We start from the raw sequence: 20510 nt of genomic DNA, 5'->3' as shown, positions 1-20510 counted from the left end.
TATAGTAAGTATACATATTCAGTGAGTCAGGTATGTCAGTAGGTGACTTCCTGTCTGTAGGGAGTGAGGGGAAAACAATAGCTCAGTGATTATAGTACGTAGGTATACATATTCAGTGAGTCAGGTATGTCAGTAGGTAACTTCCTGTCTGTAGGGAGTGAGGGGAAAACAATAGCTCAGTGATTAGACTATAGTAAGTATACATATTCAGTGAGTCAGTTATGTCAGTAGGTGACTTCCTGTCTGTAGGGAGTGAGGGGAAAACAGTAACTCAGTGATTAGACTGTAGGACGTATACATATTCAGTGAGTCAGGTATGTCAGTAGGTGACTTCCTGTCTGTAGGGAGTGAGGGGAAAACAGTAACTCAGTGATTATAGTACGTAGGTATACATATTCAGTGAGTCAGGTATGTCAGTAGGTGACTTCCTGTCTGTAGGGAGTGAGGGGAAAACAATAGCTCAGTGATTATAGTACGTAGGTATACATATTCAGTGAGTCAGGTATGTCAGTTAGTGACTTCTTGTCTGTAGGGAGTGAGTGTAAACAGTAACTCAGTGATTAGACTATAGTAAGTATACATATTCAGTGAGTCAGGTATGTCAGTAGGTAACTTCCTGTCTGTAGGGAGTGAGGGGAAAACAGTAACTCAGTGATTAGACTATAGTAAGTATACATATTCAGTGAGTCAGGCATGTCAGTAGGTGACTTCCTGTCTGTAGGGAGTGAGGGGAAAACAGTAACTCAGTGATTAGACTATAGTAAGTATACATATTCAGTGAGTCAGGTATGTCAGTAGGTGACTTCCTGTCTGTAGGGAGTGAGGGGATAACAATAACTCAGTGATTATACTGTAGGACGTATACATATTCAGTGAGTCAGGTATGTCAGTAGGTGACTTCCTGTCTGTAGGGAGTGAGGGGAAAACAATAACTCAGTGATTATACTGTAGGACGTATACATATTCAGTGAGTCAGGTATGTCAGTAGGTAACTTCCTGTCTGTAGGGAGTGAGGGGAAAACAATAACTCAGTGATTATACTGTAGGACGTATACATATTCAGTGAGTCAGGTATGTCAGTTAGTGACTTCCTGTCTGTAGGGAGTGAGGGGAAAACAGTAACTCAGTGATTAGACTGTAGGACGTATACATATTCAGTGAGTCAGTTATGTCAGTAGGTGACTTCCTGTCTGTAGGGAGTGAGTGTAAACAGTAACTCAGTGATTAGACTGTAGTAAGTATACATATTCAGTGAGTCAGGTATGTCAGTAGGTGACTTCCTGTCTGTAGGGAGTGAGGGGAAAACAGTAACTCAGTGATTAGACTGTAGTACGTATACATATTCAGTGAGTCAGGTATGTCAGTAGGTGACTTCCTGTCTGTAGGGAGTGAGGGGAAAACAGTATCTCGGTAATAAGAGTATAGGACATAGGTATAAACACCCTGCATGTTTTTCCCCCCATTTTTAGGAGAGTCAACTGCAAAATAGGTAATGCATGTCAATTGCAAGTTTTATCTACACATAATGCTTTATTTAGATAACCTATTTTAATTTTGGTGTATGTCCTTTTAATGTTTTATTTTACTGTCCTTTTAAGCAGTTCCTATAGAACAGCAGTATAATAGTGACATTTCTTCTGTAGTATTTACCAAGTTAAACCAATCCCTACTGCATTGTGAGCTTTCACAAACACTATTGTGCTCTTTAGTTTGTGTATTTAGAACTTACATGAATTGCTAAACAATAAAACCCAGTGCAAATTGTAAGTAGCGAATACAATAATACCAGTAAGTAGTGATGTGCAGCATGGAGTGCTTTATCGCCAGGAGGATGCAGACTCTTCAGAAATGTGAGTTGGATTTAATCTTAAGACTCTAAAGCTGGTTTGAAAGGTTAAACAAAACCAATCTGTTCATTGCATCATTTACATCATACTTAGCAAGTTATTCAGGCAGGGGAGATTGTTTTCTGAGTAATTGAAGCATTTGTAATGTTATCCTTTTTTTAACCTTTAATAACGGTGTTAGAAGTGAATTAATGAGCTTGCCTTGTTGAGGGAGAAATTGTTTTATTAGTTCAATATCACTGAACATGGCCAGTGAGTCACTGAAATGTAGCTTGTGTTCTGCTTTTAAGATATTATGCACTTGGCACTGCACATGCGTCCTGGTTATTCCATTTTCTCAGTGGTGCCACACCTTGTGGACATATGTTTGATAGGTGTTCTGCCTTTAAAATCTAATGTTTGGAGAATAACTAGGTCATTTGTGCAGTTTCTTTGTGTATTGTCATTTGTTCAGAAGTAGAATAAAGGTTTTGTTGCATCTTACCAAGTAAAAATCCTTAAACCTGGTTCATCACATGAAACTCATTATCTCATGTTCTGTTGTGACTGTACAATAACAATGGTTAGGTTGCTTTGTAACCAGGAGGAGATGTACAAACTTCCTGAAGTCAGATGTCTTCTATAAATCCCATGCTTTCCAATCTTAGGCGCAGGTTATCTTTTAGCTCACAATAACTAATCTTCCCAGGCAAAGCATCGGAACAAAAGACTTAAGGTTCATTGTGTACCATTAACCAGTTGTCTGTTCACATTCACCACCAGAACTTTGCATGCTGGGTAGTGTTGGCTTAGGCACCAGACATAATATAACACCACATGCACCTAGCTTGAGATTTCTGCTTGACATTATTTAGATAAACTCATAAAAAGCCCACCAGGAACGGGTCTTCATTTTTTCTCATGTGCCCGTTCATTGTCTTGGGAAGTTGTTTTTGTTCCTTTTTCTATTTCTATCTTTAGCCTCTGACTTCATGGGAAACTGATGCTGGAAAGGGAAGAAGCCTCTGACATCAGGAAGTTTCTACCAGTAATGGGGAACTTCCCATTAGTATGGATTTGTGTGACCCTTTAGCCTAAGCAAGATTGTTTTCTAGTTGATCAAGATCAAGGAGATACATTTCCTTGTAGAATGGCAGTGTTCTGAATACTTTGGCCGCTCATATTTTATATATAGTCATGTTAAGGTTTGTACATGTATACAGGGTACATCATTTTCTACAAAAGTGAATAAACGGAGACACCGTTTTCATTTTTTCTAGTATATAGTTTGATATAAATGTTTTCAGTGCCCTAGTAGTGTAGGTAAAACAATCATCTTCAGATATTAACTTGTTTATGCATTGCTTTTCAGCAAGGCCACATGATTTCTTTGACGCCCAAACACTAGATGCGATACGACACCGTGCCATTTGCTTTAATCTCTCTGCTCAAATAGAAAGCTTAGGAAATGGACACAGCGTTGTATTCCACAGCACAGTAAGTATGACTGTCCTTTACCATCCAATGCAGACTTCTCTTATTATTATGTGCAAAATGTTACAACTGTGGTATCCCATGCTATATCATTAAACTCCAGCACAAATACTCACTTCCCATAATCCCTCAGTCATACATATGGCAAGAGTCCACAAGCCATCACATGTGTGGGATCCTATACCCAAGCTATGATGTCCACAAGACAACCATAAAATAGGCTGATTTAGACAGGAAAGTTCTGCAGACACAACGGCCTAAATGTAGCCACCAATCGGCAAGCGCTATCTAGGTACTGAACCAAAAATGGGCTGGCTCCTAAGCTTACATTATTGTTTTTTCAAATAAAGAAACCAAGAGAATGAAAAAAAAAATGATAATAGGAGTAAATTAGAAATTTGATTACAATTTCTGCTCTATCTGAATCATGAGTTTAATTTTGACTGGACTATCCCTTTAACACTGCCCTTAGATGTTTTTGTCTTGCTGCAGGAATGCTCCCTTACCCCAGTAACTGTTATAATAATAGCATCTAGTCGAGGTACAAAAAGAGGTTCAATCGAACGAATTCTGCTTTTAAATACCATAACATGAGCCATAAGATTCTTATAGCCAGAAGTCCTATTAGCACTGTGCATATTAATGCCATTCATTGCAACAGCTATCGCAAATTAAACAGTTTGCAGTCTTGACCAACCTCTAGCAATCCTGAATTTCTTCAAGTGAAACCTCTTTAGAAATAAGGTCAGAAATGTTTTGATCCCAGACTGTAGTAGCTGCAGCAAACCAAGATACACTTGACGGCTGGGACCCTAAAACAGCCACACAATGCAAGCTCTCAATCCAACAAATTGGGAACAAGTGAAGGGTGCACAGGCTTATGTAATCACCCCAGTTAATGCATTGTCTTGTTTACTCCTAAGAGTTGTACTACATTCTGCGCAGTAATTGTTTAATGTGAATTCTGTATGCACTAGGTTTTGTCATTTGATAGTTCACCAGTAGAGGGAGATGTAGTGTTGAAAGGGTTAACCTGAGAATTGAAACTCCGCCTATATTGGGTTTAAATAAGGTGAATTAGTTGTTCTCTGTATGCTACATGATTAAGGTCTTGTAGACTGAAACGTTGTCGTACTTAGTTGGTTATGTCCCAATAAACACGTAACGTTGCTGTGGAGGAATGGTGCTGCTGTCTTTTGTATGCTGATTGAGGACCCTGCAGCGTGCACCCACCTTAAGCAGATTGGTGCTGGACACTGTTTTCTGTGACGTGACACAGGCTGTAACATGAGTTATATGCACACTTGCTGAGGCACCAGCTCCTACTGAGCATCAGCTAGAGTTCACAGTATATACGTTTAACTATCATGTGACAGTCATCACCCAATCACACTGTACCATGCACCAGCTCCTACTAATCATGTGCAAGAGCTCACAGTGTATATGTATATGTCTGATTGGCTGATGGCTGTCACTTGATACAGCATGCCGGAAAACCAAAGTACATTTTTTACATTTGTCAGAAAAAATCTGCTCATTTTAAATTCAGAGTATTTTTGCATTGTCTTTTTATTATAGTGTACTTGTTGATTATGCAATTCTACTGTATTTAATCACAGTAGATAACTTTTGCATATGCAAACACTGGTGAAATCTTCTTGGCCTGTAATTGTAATTTGACACTATTGTTTCAATTTTTTTAAGTCTTTATTTTGTAATTTAGTTTTTTCCTGTTGACTCTTCTAGGTTCTCGCTAAGAGAAAAGAGGATACTGGTAAAATAAAACTGTTGCTTCACTGGACTCCAGAAGACATGTAAGTGTGTATCATATGGGAAAGAGAAGTGTGCGGGTTTGTTGTGTACATTTGAGATTGTTCAGGATTCACGCAATATCGCACTAATATTAAGCAGCTAGCCACACAAAATAACTTTTGTAGTTAGTCTAAAAATACCCCCACTGCGTCAATATTGGAGTATGATTCAGCAAGAGGAAATTAACCAAATACACAAATGTCAAGAGTTCTGTTAAATGAAAATAAGAGTAACAAGAAAGGAGAAGCATACGAGACCCATGCAGGTGGACCACCAGATTCTAGGAGCAGGAGATTCTTGTAGGGGTAGGGCGCGTAGCTTTTCTACCAGTAGGGCACGCAGGTATTCTAGGAGTAGTTATATGGTAAACTGCTCTTCTAGGGGTACAGTGCGCAGGTCTTCTAGGACGTGTGGGTAGGGGGCATGGCTCTTCCAAGGGGTAGGGTACGTAGCTGTACCAGTAGGGCACTCAGGTCAATTATGGGTATGATGCTGGGTTCTGCTCAGAGTGGGGGTAGGGCGCGTGACTCTTCTAGTAGTGAGAGTATGGCACGTAGGTCTTCTAGGAGTAGGGGTAAGGCGCACGGCTCTTCTAGGAGTTTGGGGCAGGATGCAGAGGTCTTCTAGGAGTAATGGTAGCGCAAGTTGCTCTAGTGGTAGGGTGCACATGTCTTCTAGGAGTGTGGTTTGGGCATGCAGCTTCTCTACTGGTAGGGCACTTGTGTCTTCTAGGACTGTGGGGGTAGGGCACGGGACTTCTCTAGTAGTAGTGATAGGGTGCACAGCTCTTCTAGGGGTAGGGCGTGCAGGTCTTCTAGGAGTGGGGATAGGGCATGTGACTTTAGTAGTAGGGGTAGGGCGCACGCAGGCCTTCTAGTAGTGTGGGTAGGGCGCATGGCTTTTCTAAGTAGTAGGTGTAGAGCAAGCGGCATTTATACCGGTAGGGCACTTAGGTCTTGTAAGGGTAGGGAGTGTATGTCTTCTAGGATTGCAGGCAGGGTGCATGACTTCTAGTAGTAGTGGTATGGCACATGCCTCTTCTATAGGTAAGGCATGCAGGTCTTCTAGGAATGAGGGTAGGGCGCGTAACTTCTAGTAGTAGGGCGTTCATGTCTTCCAGGTTGGGGGTAGGGCGCGCGGCTCTTCCAAGTAGTAGGGGTAGTGCGCGCGACTCTTCTTGTAATAGTGGTAGGGCGCACTTCTCTTTTAGGGGTGTGGTGCATAGGTCTTCCAAGTAGTAGGGGTTGGGCACTCAGCTCTTATAGTGGTAGAATGCGTGGCTCTTCTAAGTAGTAGGTGTAGGGCGCCCAGCTCTTGTAGTAGTGGTAGGGCGCACAGGTCTTCTAGGAATATGGGGTAGGGCGCACTGGTCTTCTAGGAGTAAGGATGCTTTTCTAGGGGAAGAGATGACTGCGTTCTGTATAGAAACAAAAAAAGAAGAGGCGCTCTGGTGCAGATGATCCTTGGCTACAAATGATTCTAAACTAACAGTTCAGAGTAATACTCACAAAGATGTTTGCACATGCAGTGCAATAACAGGTGAGCCGAAGCTTCAGAGCCGCTCGGCTGACTCGCTAGAGGGTGAAATCAGCTGTTCACTGGGTAATCACTTCACCAACGATGTGGGGAAAAAAGATACCTATGACATAAAATATAGATACCGTCCTTGGTGCAGATTATCCCAGGCACAGAATACACATACAACAGATGTCGAGAAGTTATACTCACAAACGGAGTTGCACAAGCAGTGCAATATCAGGCGTGCCGAATCTTAAAGAGCCGTTCGGCTGACTCCCTGAGGCCTGTACAGCTGCTCCTGGATCGTTGGAGGAGTGGTGGAAAATAAAGGTGGATATGCCGATAGAGGTTAATCCAAGCAAGGGATCAATAAGGCAAATAGAACAATTCACCAGCAAGGTAGACAAAATAAAAGTATTTATTAAAAATATAAAAATTACTTAGCAACGCGTTTCTCGGCTAACATGCCGTTTCATCAGGCTACATAATTCTAAGAGCTACCTTGCTGACTTAAAAGGACTGACAGGACCAATCAAAACCCTGAAAATTCACACACCTCCCTTGCTCAGGTGTACTATCTGATTACAGGGTGTCGCCCTGAGATACATAGCACTTTTGTTAAAAATGAATACAATTTATACAAACTTCAAAAAAATCTTTCTATATATACAAGGGCAATTTAACATGAATCGATAGCAAGTTTTAATCTCAATAATTGTAACAATAATATTTAGATATTTCAGTCTTACAAACAATATAAAAGAAATACGATATAATAATCTGATATTTATAAATATAATAGATGAATTCTCAGTAATAAATTTATAATAAACATATAAATCATATAATAACAAATTATATATAAATACAAGAATAAATACTAAAAAAATATATAATTACTAAAAATATATATAAAGCCATATAATCGATCATATTACTACATCTAATGGTCGGATTAGAACTCACGACCTAGTGGCTGGGAAACCATCAACCCAGCCACTAGGCTATAAGCAGGCTTCTGATGCAAGTGTTCATAGTGTACTGAATGTATCTTGACAATGCTGTGACTGGTGCAAGTGGTGCATTATACAAAATAAACGTGTGTGTGAAAAAAGGTGTATAAATGTGATGTACTTGTGCCTAACAGATAGTGGTATTTACCTTTATAGTGATGTACATATAAGGAAAGCAATGATGTACCATTATGTGATGGATTGCTATGTGTGGCCATAGCAGATATGTGTGACATGTTGGTTAACATACTAGTGTGATGGCTAAAAATAAAATAAGAATTGACTAAAAGCCAATATTGGAAGGGGATACTAGTAATTATTATAGTGCTAATATGTTAATAATTTGCTAAAAAGATATTATGAATGATTATTAAGAATACTTGATGTATTCATATGACATATTTACTATGTTAATGTACTCTTAATGTGACAGTATTAAGCCACTATATATAATGTGATATATATTAGTATTAAACATTGACTAGATTGGATCTCCCGACCTCATAGTATAAATATCTAACAAGCTAACCGCTAGGCCATGACTGCCTGTTTGCATAGAGTGGTCAAATAGTTAAAATACTAATGTGGTGCCTAAATATAAATATTGACTGATAGCCAATATCATAAATAATATTGATTATTAAAGTGCTAATGTATTAAAAGATTTTTAACTAAAAAGATATTGTGGGTGAATATTAAGAATGCTCCGTTTACTCGTGTGACATGTTTGATATGCTAAATATATTCCTGATATAGCAAAATTGTGCATCTATATTGTTAATTTAAAAGATAAAAAATTAAAAAAATATAAATAAAATTTAGTATAAATTAATACTAATAAACAATAATGGCCAGATTTGAACTCCTGACCTAATAATATAAAGACTATCAACCTAACCACTAGGCCACAACTGCATGTGTACCAAGATTGGTCGAATTTTCTTATAATCAGCTGTATATGGTCTATTAAGATTATTCATATGCTAATTCAATACTATACTATTACATAAGATAGGGGTAATTTTGATAGGCAGAGAGAGATTATATAACAGCTTTATACTTTTAGTTAATAAATATAATCTAGAGGGCTGCCAAATCTAGGGGAAGGTTGTGCAGGTCTTCTAGTAGTTGGGGGTAGGGTGTGTAGGTCTTCTAGGAATAGTGGTAGGGCATGTGACTTTTCTACCGGAAGGGTGCACAACATGGCTAAAATCACAAGTTTAATCACCGAGTTATTTTAGCTATATGCTCAAACATCAGAATTCAGCCCAGAACATTCCTACAGTAAGCCTTTTAATGAAGGCAACATGCCCTCAGTAGACTAGAACTCATGAGCCCTCCTGCCTAGTTGCATTACTGGGGGCATAATGAGGCAAGGAAGGAGCCTGGCTGCCGCACTTACACATAGCTAGTGCTTTATATAAAGGACAAGGTTTTTCAGTCTGCATTGAGGTTTTCGCTGTGTTCAAAATTTGTTCTCAAAGGCTACAATGAGTGCATTGCATACTTTGTCACTACAGCTGTATCTTTGTTGTTGCCCAGAATATAACTTTTTACTGATATTATGTTGTAAACTTTGCAACCTTTATAATAAAAATAAAAAGTATTTTGCTTTCAGCAAGACTTTATATTTATTTTATGTAAAGTAGCAAGAGTCCATGAGCTAGTGACATATGGGATATACATTCCTACCAGGAGGGGGCAAAGTTTCCCAAACCTCAAAATGCCTATAAATACACCTCCCACCACACACACCTCAGTTTTACAAACTTATGGAGGTGGTAAGTTGTGCTTGATTACTTCTGTGATAGGCCCTTCTAAGCATTCTGAAGCCCAGTTCCTCTGAGTACAGTGTTTGTCAGAGGGATGTGAAGGGATTATTGCTTATTGATTTAGTGGTTTCACCCATAGGAAATCCTTTCAAAGGCTCTCTGTAATCGGTCGCAGGGATTCATCTCCTGCCTCCCTTTTCAGATCGACGTTATACTCCTATACCATTACCTCTGCTGATGTTTTTCAGTACTGGTTTGGCTGTCTGCTATATATGGATGGGTGTTTTCCAGTAAGTATGTATCATTTCTTTTAGGACACACTCCATGTTTGGCACTTTATGTTATAACGTTTTAAATATATGTATTTACTTATATTTGCCAAGAGTCAGGTCTATGTATATTTCCCTTTTCTGCAGTCTATCAGTTTCATTATGGAATGTATTTGGGAAGATTATTTTTCTTACCTGGGGTTCAATTTTTCAGTTTGACTTTTTCCAAAATTTTCACGGGCAAGCTAGGGTCGCGAGGACGCAAAATGCTGTTCTGTATGGCATCATTCTTGATGCAAATTTTTTTTGGTGCGGAATCGCGTCTAGGATGACGCAAGTTTTGTCATTTCCTGCGTCTTTGTTGACTTGATGTTTTGGCACGAAGTTGCGCCTATGACGCGAGTTGCGTCATTTCCTGATGTTAGCTTTGGCGGCAATTTTTTTTTTTTTGGGAACTTCCTTTTGAGTCATACTTGGCGCCAAAACTTTTTGTATATTACCCCTCTTCCTTTATTGCTTCTGGTTCTCTTCATATTATCAAGAACCATAATGCTTATTTTTTTTGCATTTTACTTTAGCATAAGCATTTTTTCCCATTCCTGAAACTGCTATATAAGGAAATTAAATATTTTGTTTAAATGTTTTTTCTTTTTTTTTTTTCTTTTTACATTTTGCAAGATGTCTGTCTGATCCTGCCTCTGATCTTGCTGTAAATTAACTGATATTTCTTCAGCTCAATTATGTGGCATCTGTCATAAGCTTTTGCATGCAGATAATGTTTCTATTAGTACTAATACATCGTCTGTTGTTCCTTCAATGTCTAATGTACCTAATAAACCTGCATATGTTAAAGATTATATTGCTGCAGCTATAGATAAGGCTATGTCTGCTATTCCGCCTTCAAATAAACGTAAAAGGTCTTTTAAAACTTCTCATATTTCTGATGAACTTTGTATTGACCGACAGCATACTGAAATGTCCCTTGCTGATGATTCCTCTGGTTCAGAGGATCCTGATTCAGATCTTCCTATCTGTTTAAGATTGATTATATTTGCTCTTTGTTAAAGGAAGTTCTGGTTACTTTGGGTATTGAAGAGTCTTGTCCTCTTGATAAAAAAACCCAGTAAACGTTTAAATTCTGTTTTTAAACCTCCTAAGGTTGCTCCTGAGGTTTTTCCTATTCCAGATGCTGTTTCTGATAGGATTTCTAAAGAATGGTCAAAGCCTGGTTCTTCTTTAATCCTTCTAGGTTTAGAAAGTTGTATCCTCTACCTGTGGCTAAATTGGAGTTTTGCAAAAAAGTCCCTAAGGTTGATGGGGCTATTTCCACTCTTGCCAAACGTACTACTATTCCTATGGAAGATAGTACTACTTTTAAGGATCCTTTAGATAGAAAGATTGAATCTTATCTAAGGAAAGCTTATTTATATTCTGGTTATATTCTTAGACCTACCATTTCTATGGCTGATGTGGCTGCTGCTTCAACTTTTTGGTTGGATAGTTTAGCTCGTCAGGTAGAAGATTGTGATTTATCCAAGATTGTGATTTATCCAGCATTATTCTTCTGCTTCAACATGCTAATCATTTCATTTGTGATGCTATATTTGACATTATTAAGATTGATGTTAAATCTGTCTTTAGCTATTTTAGCCAGAAGAGCTTTATAGCTTAAAGGGACAGTCTAGGCCAAAATAAACTTTCATGATTCAGATAGAGCATGTAATTTTAAACAATTTTCCAATTTACTTTTATTACCAATTTTGCTTTGTTCTCTTGGTATTCTTAGGTGAAAGCTTAACCTAGGAGGTTCATATGCTAATTTATTAGACCTTGAAGGCCACCTCTTTTCAGAATGCATTTTAACAGTTTTTCACCACTAGATGGTGCTAGTTCACGTATTTCATATAGATAACACTGTGCTCGTGCACGTGAAGTTATCTGGGAGCAGGCACTGATTGGCTAGACTGCAAGTCTGTCAAAAGAACTGAAATAAAGGGGCAGTTTGTGATTATCTTGTATCTAAGCCTCTGCAGAGGTTAAAAGTATATTAATATAACTGTTGGTTATGCAAAACTGGGGAATGGGTAATAAAGGGATTATCTATCTTTTAAAACAATAAAAATACTGGTGTAGACTGTCCCTTTAAATCTTGGAATGCTGACATGGTTTCTAAATCTAGATTACTATCTCTATCTTTACAGGGTAATATATTATTTGGTTCTCAATTGGATTCTATTATTTCCACTATCACTGGGGGGGAAGGGAGTCTTTCTGCCTCAAGATAAAAAATCTAGGGGTAAATTTAAGGCTCCTAATCATTTTCGTTCCTTTCGTCAGAATAAGGAACAAAAGTCAACTCCTTCCCCTAAGGCCTCTGGTTCCAATTGGAGACCATTTTCAAATTGGAATAAAACCAAGCCTTATAAGAAACCAAATCCAGCTCCCAAGACTGCATGAAGGTGATTGTTCCAGTTCCTCTAAAGAAACAGGGTTTGGGGTTCTATTCAAATCTATTTATTGTCCCAAATAAAGATAATTTCTCCAACATTGGTGTGTCCGGTCCACTGCGTCATCCATTACTTGTGGGATATTCTCCTCCCCTACAGGGAAAGGCAAGGAGAGCACACAGCAGAGCTGTCCATATAGCTCCCCCTCTAGCTCCGCCCCCCAGTCATTCTCCTTGCCGCTCTGAACAAGTAGCATCTCCTCAGGGATGGTGAGGAGTTTGTGGTGTTAGTTGTAGTTTTTTATATCTTCTATCAAGAGTTTATTTTAAAATAGTGCTGGCTTGTACTATTTACTCTACAACAGAAAAGTGATGAAGATTTCTGTTAAGAGGAATATGATTTTAGCACAAGTAACTAGAATCCATTGCTGTTACCACGCAGGACTGTTGAAACCAAAGAACTTCAGTTGGGGGTAACAGTTTGCAGACTTATCTGCTTCAGGTATGACTAGTCTCCTTCTAACAACACAGGCTAATGCTAGATGACAGTCATTTTTCCCCTCAGGGAAAATGGTAAGCCATTTTTCTTTCACCTCAGCAAAAAAGATAACAGGCTTCCCCTTTTTGATTTTTATGCTGGTAGACACTGTTAGGGGCAAAATCGATTGGTTTTTATTACAATATCATGGCATTTGAACTGTGTGCTGAGGGAGGAAGCCTCATTTTGGTGCAGTTGATTTCAAGGCAGTGCATGCAGTTTTCATGTGAGAGGGTCCTGTGACTCAGAAAGTGACTCCAGAAGGCTTATTTCTGTGGATGATTGACCCCTAAGGAAGGTAAAATGCTGCAGCAATACTGTAGCAGGGATTGTAGTGTATAAAAACGGTTAAATCCAACAATTAGCTCTGGTTTGCTTGTTTTAAGAGCTAGAGTCTCCATATTTGCTGTGCAATACTTTCTAAGCATTAAGACACTGGGGTCCAAATTTCATAAAAATCGGATATTGCCTTCATAGTTTTTTGAACATTCAGAAATAAAGTGTGTAATTTTATTATTTAAAGAGACAGTAACGTTTTTGTTTAAAATCGTTTTTATTGCATTGTTTGCCTGCCTAAATCTGTTTAACATGTCTATGCCATCAGATAACCTATGTTCTGTGTGTGTAGAGACAAATGTGTTCCCCCTTTGAGTGTTTGTGATAATTGTGCCATAGCGTCCAAACAAAATAAGGACAGCTCTGTTACATTTCATAATGTTGCCCAAGATAATTTATCTAATTAAGGTAGTGAGGATAATTCTACATCCTCTCCTTCTGTGTCTACACCAGCTTTGCCCGCGCAGGCGACACCTAGCGCGCCAGTGCTTATTTCTATGCAACAATTAACAGCAGTAGTGGATAATTCTATAGCAAATCTTTTATCCAAACTGCCAGCATTTCAGAGAAAGCGTGATTGTTCAGTTTTAAATACAGATAAAAAAAGGATGAACAATCAGACGCTGATGATGCCTTATCTATTTTACCCTCACATCAATCGGAATTGGCTGTGCGGTAAGGGCTGTCTGAGGGTGAAATTTAAGACTCAGGAAAAATTTCTCAACAGGCAGAACCTGATATAGTAGCATTTAAATTTAAGCTAGAACATCTCCGCGCTTTGCTTAAGGAGGTATTAGCTACTCTGGATGACTGTGATTCTGTAGTAGTTCCAGAGAAGTTGTGCAAATTGGACAAATTTTTAGAGGTCCCAGTGCACGAAGACGCTTTTCCAATACCCAAGAGGGTAGCGAGCATAGTGGATAAGGAGTGGGAGAAGCCAGGTGTACCCTTTGCCCCACCTCCTATATTTAAGAAAATGTTTCCCATAGTAGACCCTAGAAGGGACGCATGGCAGACGGTCCCGATGGTTGAGGGAGCTGTTTCAACACTAGCGAAGCGCACAACTATTCCTATAGAGGACAGCTGCGCTTTCAAAGATCCTATGGATAAAAATTGGAAGGATTGCTTAAAAAGATTTTTGTTCAACAAGTGTTCATCCTTCAACCAGCTACGTGTGTTATTACTGTCACTTCAGCGGCGTCCTTTTGGTTCGAGGAACTAGAAAGGTCGCTCCAGAAAGAGACTTCCTATGAAGAAGTCATGGACAGAATTCACGCATTAAAGTTAGCTAATTCCTTTATATTGGATGCCGCTTTTCAAATAACGAAATTGGCGGCGAAAAACTCAGGTTTTGCTATAGTAGCGCGGAGGGCGCTTTGGCTAAAATCCTGGTCGGCAGATGTCGTCCAAGACTAAGTTACTTAATATTCCTTTCAAGGGTAAGACCCTTTTTGGGCCAGAATTGAAGGAAATTATTTCAGACATCACTGGGGGTAAGGGCCATGCCCTCCCACAGGATAGGCCTTTTAAGGCTAAGAACAAGTCTAATTTTCGTTCCTTTCACAATTTCAGGAACGGACCGGCTAATAACTCCACTGCCGCTAGACAAGAAGGTAACGCGGCCCAGCCCAAACCCGCTTGGAAGCCCATGCAAGGCTGGAACAAGGGTAAACAGACCAAGAAACCTGCTGCTGCTACCAAGACAGCATGAAGGGGTAGCCCCCGATCCGGGACCGGATCTGTTAGGGGGCAGACTATCTCTCTTCGCTCAGGCTTGGGCAAGAGATGTTCCGGATCCCTGGGTACTAGAAATAGTCTTCAAGGGATACCTGCTAGAGTTCAAGGGACTTCCTCCAAAGGGAAGATTCCACCTGTCTCACTTATCTTCAGACCAGATAAAGAAACAGGCATTCTTACATTGTGTAAGAGACCTATCAAAGATGGGAGTGATAAACCCAGTCCCCTCCGGGGAACAAGGTCTAGGTTTTTACTCAAACCGGTTTGTGGTTCCCAAAAAAGAGGGAACTTTCAGGCCAATCCTGGATTTAATGATATTAAACAATTTCCTCAGAGTTCCATCCTTCACGTGGCTCTTCCATTCGGTTTAGCCACCGCTCCCAGAATTTTCTCAAAGGTGCTAGGGTCCCTTCTAGCGGTCCTAAGGCCGAGGGGCATCGCTGTAGCACCTTATCTAGATGACATCCTAATCCAAGCGTCGTCTCTTTCCAAAGCGAGGGCCCACACAGACATTGTGTTGGCTTTTCTCAGATCTCACGGGTGGAAGGTGAACATAGAAAAGAGTTCACTGTCACCGTCCACAAGGGTTCCGTTTCTGGGAACAATAATAGATTCTATGGAAATGAAGATCTTCCTGACAGAAGTCAGAAAGTTAAAGCTTCTAAACGCTTGTCGAGTTCTTCATTCTATTCCTCAACCCTCCATAGCTCGGTGCATGGAAGTAATAGGACTAATGGTCGCAGAAATGGACGTGGTTCCTTTTGCTCGAATTCATCTAAGACCATTACAGCTGTGCATGCTCAATCAGTGGAATGGGGACTATACAGACTTGTCTCCCCAAATTCAAGTAGACCAGGTAACCAGGGACTCACTTCTCTGGTGGTTGACCCAGGATCACCTGTCTTAGGGAATGAGTTTCCGCAGGCCGGAGTGGGTCATTGTCACGACAAACGCCAGCCTCTTGGGGTGGGGCGCGGTCTGGGACTCCCTGAAAGCTCAGGGCCTATGGTCTCGGGAAGAGTCGCTTCTCCCGATAAACATTTTGGAACTAAGAGCAATATTCAATGCGCTCCTGGCTTGACCTCAGCTAGCGAAAGCCAGGTTCATAAGATTTCAGTCGGACAACATAACGACTGTTGCGTACATCAATCATCAGGGGGGAACAAAGAGTTCCCTAGCGATGAAGGAAGTAACCAAGATCATCCAATGGGCAGAGAATCACTTCTGCCATCTATCTGCTATTCACATCCCAGGAGTAGACAACTGGGAGGCGGACTATTTGAGTCGTCAGACTTTCCATCCGGGGGAGTGGGAACTCCACCCGGGAGGTCTTTGCTCAGTTAACCCAATTATGGGGCATTCCAGACATGGATCTAATGGCGTCCCGTCAGAACTTCAAGATTCCTTGTTACGGGTCCAGATCCAGGGATCCCAAGGCGATTCTAGTGGATGCATTAGTGGCGCCTTGGTCGTTCAACCTAGCGTATGTGTTTCCACCGTTTCCTCTCCTTTCCAGGCTCATAGCAAGGATCAAACAGGAAAAGGCCTCTGTGATTCTGATAGCTCCTGCGTGGCCACGCAGGACTTGGTATGCAGACCTGGTGAATATGTCATCGGCTCCACCATGGAAGCTACCTTTGAGACAGGATCTTCTAGTACAAGGTCCATTCGAACATCCAAATCTAGTTTCTCTGCAGCTGACTGCTTGGAAATTGAACGCTTGATTTTATCCAAACGTGGGTTTTCGAATTCTGTGATAGATACTCTGGTCCAAGCCAGAAAACCTGTGACTAGAAAGATTTACCATAAAATATGGCGTAAATATATCGGTTGGTGTGAATCCAAGGGATTCTCCTGGAGTAAAATAAAAATTCCAAGGATTCTCTCCTTTCTCCAAGAAGGTTTGGATAAAGGGTTGTCCGCTAGTTCTCTAAAGGGACAGATTTCTGCTTTATCTGTCTTGTTACACAAACGACTGGCAGCTGTGCCAGATGTACAAGCTTTTGTTCAGGCTTTGGTTAGAATCAAGCCTGTTTACAGAACCATGACTCCTCCTTGGAGTCTAAATTTAGTTCTTTCAGTTCTTCAAGGGGTTCCGTTTGAACCTTTACATTCCATAAATATTAAGTTATTATCTTGGAAAGTACTGTTTTTGGGTGCTATTTCTTCTGCTAGAAGAGTTTCTGAATTATCTGCTTTGCAGTGTAATCCACCCTATCTGGTTTTCCATTCAGATAAGGTTGTTTTGCGTACTAAGCCTGGTTTTCTTCCAAAAGTTGTTTCCAACAAGAATATTAACCAGGAAATAGTTGTTCCTTCTCTGTGTCCGAAACCAGTTTCAAAGAAGGAACGTTTATTACACAATTTAGATGTTGTTCGTGCTTTAAAGTTCTATTTAGAAGCAACAAAAGATTTTAGACAAACCTCATCTTTGTTTGTCATTTACTCTGGTAAGAGGAGAGATCAAAAAGCTACTGCTACCTCTCTCTCTTTCTGGCTAAAAAGCATTATCCGATTGGCCTATGAGACTGCCGGACGACAGCCTCCTGACCGAATCACAGCTCACTCTACTAGGGCTGTGGCTTCCACATGGGCCTACAAGAACGAGGCTTCTGTTGATCAGATATGTAAGGCAGTGACTTGGTATTCTCTGCACACTTTTGCCAAATTCTACAAATTTGATACTTATGCTTCTTCGGAGGCTATTTTTGGGAGAAAGGTTTTGCAAGCCGTGGTGCCTTCCATTTAGGTGGCCTGATTTGCTCCCTCCCTTCATCCGTGTCCTAAAGCTTTGGTATTGGTTCCCACAAGTAATGGATGACGCCGTGGACCGGACACACCAATGTTGGAGAAAACAGAATTTATGCTTACCTGATAAATTACTTTCTCCAACGGTGTGTCCGGTCCACGGCCCGCCCTGGTTTTCCTAATCAGGTTGAAATTTTTTTTGTCTTTATACACTACAGTCACCACGGCACCCTATAGTTTCTCCTTTTTCTCCTAACCGTCGGTCGAATGACTGGGGGGCGGAGCTAGAGGGGGAGCTATATGGACAGCTCTGCTGTGTGCTCTCCTTGCCTTTCCCTGTAGGGGAGGAGAATATCCCACAAGTAATGGATGACGCCGTGGACCGGACACACCGTTGGAGAAAGTAATTTATCAGGTAAGCATAAATTCTGTTTCTTTTAGACCAGTTCTGGATTTAAAGCCTTTTTAAATCATTTTGTAAGAGTCCCAACTTTTAAGATGGTGACTAGAAGGACTACTCTGCCTTTTGTTCAGCAAGGGCATTTTATGTCCACAATAGACATACAGGATGCTTATCTTCATATTCCAATTTATCCAGACCATTATCGGTTTCTGAGATTCTCTTTTCTAGACAAGCATTACCAGTTTGTTGCTCTTCCATTTGGCCTAGCAACAGCTCCAAGAATCTTTTCGAAGTTTCTCGGTGCCCTTCTATCTGTAATCAGAGAGCAGGGTATTGCAGTGTTTCCTTATTTGTAAGATATCTTGGTACTAGCTGTCATTTCATTTAGCAGAATCTCACACAAATCAACTAGTGTTGTTTCTTCAAAGGCATGGTAGCTGGATCAATTTACAAAAGAGTTTCTTGATTCCAGATACAAAGGTCACCTTTTTAGGTTTCCAGATAGATTCAGTGTCCATGACTTTGTCTTTAACAGACAAGAGACGAATTAAATTGGTATTATCTTGTCTAAACCTTCAGTCTCAATCGTTCCCTTCAGTGGCTATGTGCATGGAAGGTTTAGGTGTTATGACTGCAGCATTGGACGCAATCCCCTTTGCTCGTTTTCATATGAGACCTCTGCAGCTTTGCATGCTGATTCAATGGTGCAGGGATTATACAAAGATATCACAACTAATATACTTAAATCCCAACATTCAACTCTCTCTGTCCTAGTGGTTGGACCATCATTGGATTGTTCAAGGGGCCTCTTTTGTTCATCCTTCCTGGACTGTGATCTCAACAGACGCAAGTCTCACAAGTTGGGGAGCTGTCTGGGGGTCTCTGACTGCACAAGGGGTTTGGAAACCTCAAGAGGCGAGGTTACCAATCAATATCTTAGAACTCTGTGCTATCTTCAGAGTTGTTCAGGCTTGGCCTCTGTTAAAGAGAGAACGTTTCATTCGTTTTCAGACAGGCAATATCACAACAGTGGCATACGTCAATTATCAGGGAGGGACTTGCAACTCTTTAGCAATATAAGAAGTATCTTGGATACTTTCTTGGGCGTAGTCCAACTCTTTTCTAATCTCTGTGATTCATATTCCAGGAGTAGACAATTGGGAAGCGGATTATCGCAGTCGTCAGACTTTGAATCCGCGGGAGTGGTCTCTCCATCCAGATGTGTTTCATCAGATTGTACAAATGTGGGGTCTCCCAGAAATAGATTTGATGGCCTCTCGTTTGAACAAGAAACTTCCCAGGTATCTTTCCAGATCCAAGGATCATCAGGCAGAGATGGTGGATGCTTTAGCAGTTCCTTGGTTTTACCAACCTGCTTACATTTTTCTGCCTCCTAGTTCTTCTTCCAAGATTATAATGGAACAATCTCATGTGTTTCTGATAGCATCAGCATGGCCTCACAGGTTCTGGTATTTGGATCTTGTCCGGATGTCCAGTTGCCTGCATTGGACACTTCCTTTAAGGCCAGACCTGTCGCAAGGGCCGTTTTTCCATCACAATCTCTAAATTTGAAGGTATGGAAATTGAACGCTTAGTTCTTAGTCATAGAGGCTTCTCTGACCCAGTGATTAACACTTTGTTACAGGCTCGTAAATCTGTTTCAAGGAAGATTTATCGGGTTTGGAAAACCTATATTTCATGGTGCTCCTCTCATAATTTTTCTTGGCATTCTTTTAGAATTCCTCGGATAGTTTCTTCAGGTTTATTTGGCTAAGGGGTTGTCTGCAAATACTTTGAAAGGACAAATCTCTGCTCTTTCTGTTTTATTTCATAGAAAGATTGCTATGCTTCCTGATATTCACTGCTTTGTTCAGGCTTTGGTTCGCATCAAACCTGTTAAGTCTATTTCTCCTTTTTGGAGTCTTAATTTGGTTTTAAGGACTATGCAGGCGCCTCCATTTGAGCCTATACGTTCTTTGGATATTAAACTACTTTCTTTGAAAGTGTTTATTTCTTTTAGCTATCTCTTCTGCTAGAAGAGTTTGAGTTGTCGGCTCTGTCTTGTGAGCCTTACCTAAGGTTGTGAATTCTAACAAAATTAGTAGGGAAATTGTTGTTCCTTCTTTGTGTTCTAATCCTAAGAATTCTCTTGAGAGATCTCTACAGTCTTTGGATGTGGTAAGAACTTTGAAATACTATGTTGAGGCTACCAAGGATTTCAGAAAGACTTCTAGTTTATTTGTTGTATTTTCTGGTCCCAGGAAAGGTCAGAAAGCCTCTGCCATTTCTTGGCATCTTGGTTAAAACTTTTGATCACAAGGCTTATTTGGAGACTGGGCAGTCTCCGCCTCAAAGAATTACTGCTCATTCTGCAAGATCAGTTGCCACTTCTTGGGCTTTCAAGAATGAAGCTTCAGTTGATCAGATTTGCAAAGCAGTAACTTGGTCTTTTGCATACATTTACTACATTTTACTATTTTGATGTATTTGCTTCCTCAGAAGCAGTCTTTGGTAGAGAAGTTCTTCAGACATTTATCTAAGTTTGATTCCTTTGCCTATAATTTGAGTTTTTTTAAATTTAAGAAAACTTTAATTATT

At 40.2% G+C, this 20510-nt stretch overlaps 1 protein-coding gene across 3 annotated transcripts in view; it reads left to right on the top strand.

Annotated features, from left to right (window-relative positions):
* The window catches only part of AEBP2 (AE binding protein 2), a 181203-nt gene that overhangs the window by 127356 nt on the left and 33337 nt on the right, over nt 1–20510 (top strand). For all 3 annotated transcript variants that reach the window (XM_053719120.1, XM_053719119.1, XM_053719121.1), the window contains 2 exons: nt 3199–3323; nt 5067–5134. In XM_053719120.1, coding sequence (XP_053575095.1) covers nt 3199–3323; nt 5067–5134 — 193 coding nt within the window. The remainder of the gene's footprint in view (nt 1–3198; nt 3324–5066; nt 5135–20510) is intronic.

This window comes from Bombina bombina, chromosome 6 (assembly GCF_027579735.1).
Source record: "Bombina bombina isolate aBomBom1 chromosome 6, aBomBom1.pri, whole genome shotgun sequence".
Classification (NCBI taxonomy): domain Eukaryota; kingdom Metazoa; phylum Chordata; class Amphibia; order Anura; family Bombinatoridae; genus Bombina; species Bombina bombina.
Note: the sequence above shows the minus strand (reverse complement) of the source record. Positions and strands in the feature narration are given on the sequence as shown.